The 1,221-nt window shown below is 38.1% G+C and overlaps 1 protein-coding gene across 1 annotated transcript in view; it reads right to left on the bottom strand.

Annotated features, from left to right (window-relative positions):
- LOC106525939 (double-stranded RNA-specific editase B2) overlaps positions 1 to 1,221 on the bottom strand; it is a gene marked incomplete at its 5' end in the record, with an annotated part of 12,179 nt that continues 10,958 nt past the window's right edge. Inside the window, 1 exon segment of the mRNA XM_014020340.1 lies at positions 1 to 951. Coding sequence (XP_013875794.1) covers positions 775 to 951 — 177 coding nt within the window.

Raw genomic sequence — 1,221 nt, 5'->3', positions numbered from 1 at the left:
TAATTATAAAGAGGATTTCAACAGAAAATAATGTGAAGGTTTTCATAAACAAACACCAGGTGGTACAGAACAAACTAAGGGATTTCTGTGATTAATTTAAATGTCTAAAAGAGACGACATGAAGGGAAAAACACAAACAATTCCTGGACTCTGCCTGTAGATGGCAGCARGCTCTCACTTTCCTGAGATTCTTAAAAACACTTCACTAAAGGGTTAAAAACAAACAGGGTTAAGTTACTTCATGAACACAAATTATTTTAAAGAAACAAAAAATAAATAAATCTGCTCACAGGATCACATTACTAAAGCATTTCTCCCAGTTTGGGACAAACGCTGGTTCAGTTGAGGAAAGTTTCAGGTTCAGAGGTTGAAGTCTGGTTTATGAGGATCAGGAAGAGACAGTTTTGCAAAGATTTGATGCTTTAAAACTCTGGGAAACATCACAACGTTATGCTCATTTATCCAAAATGTAATTCTTGTTTTTTTTATCTAACACTGATCACAGAAGCAGCTAAATCAAACCTTGACTCATCATTTTATCTAGAATCACATCAGCAGTGTCTGTCAGAGACGTGCAGTTTGMTAACAAAAAGCTGTAAAACTCAAATTACCTGTTACATTCTCTAAAATGAGGCATTTTTTCTCCCTAACAGTGTTTAATGTTGCCTCAGCCTCAGCAGCAGATGAACACAAGGTCCAAATTTGACTTAAAATAAAAACAGTTTCAAGTTAAATCCTTTCTTCTTTGTTGTTTTCAGCCTCTGACTCAGTTTTTCACACACTGACACTGAAGTGGCTGAACCTTGGTGGTTTTCTGACCCATGTTCCCAGACCTCCACCCTGCAGAGAGYTGCTGAACCGCTGCACCGCCCTCTGGTAACGCCCGGCGGCCATCTTGGAAGAAGAATACATCACTGTGGTGCCTTCAGGGCCAAAAGCAGGTCCGTTTAACTGAGGAAGGAGAGCAGAGGTGCTGTGGGGCGATGACCACAACAACATTTGGGGACCTGCAGAGGTATTCTGGCTAACTTTATACCTAAGTTGGAGATTAAAATATCAAAACAGACTTTACTAAAGTCAGTTGGTAACACTTTCTTTTACGGTACCCTTATTACCATGTAATTACAAGGTAATAAAAGTGTAATTAAATGTAATCACTACCTTATTACCATATAATTACGTGGTAATTAGGGTACAATTTTACTCTGTAATTAATTGTCT

The sequence above is a fragment of the Austrofundulus limnaeus genome, unplaced genomic scaffold (genome assembly GCF_001266775.1).
Source record: "Austrofundulus limnaeus strain Quisiro unplaced genomic scaffold, Austrofundulus_limnaeus-1.0 Scaffold249, whole genome shotgun sequence".
Lineage (NCBI taxonomy): Eukaryota > Metazoa > Chordata > Actinopteri > Cyprinodontiformes > Rivulidae > Austrofundulus > Austrofundulus limnaeus.
This window is presented reverse-complemented; position numbering and strand designations above follow the sequence as displayed.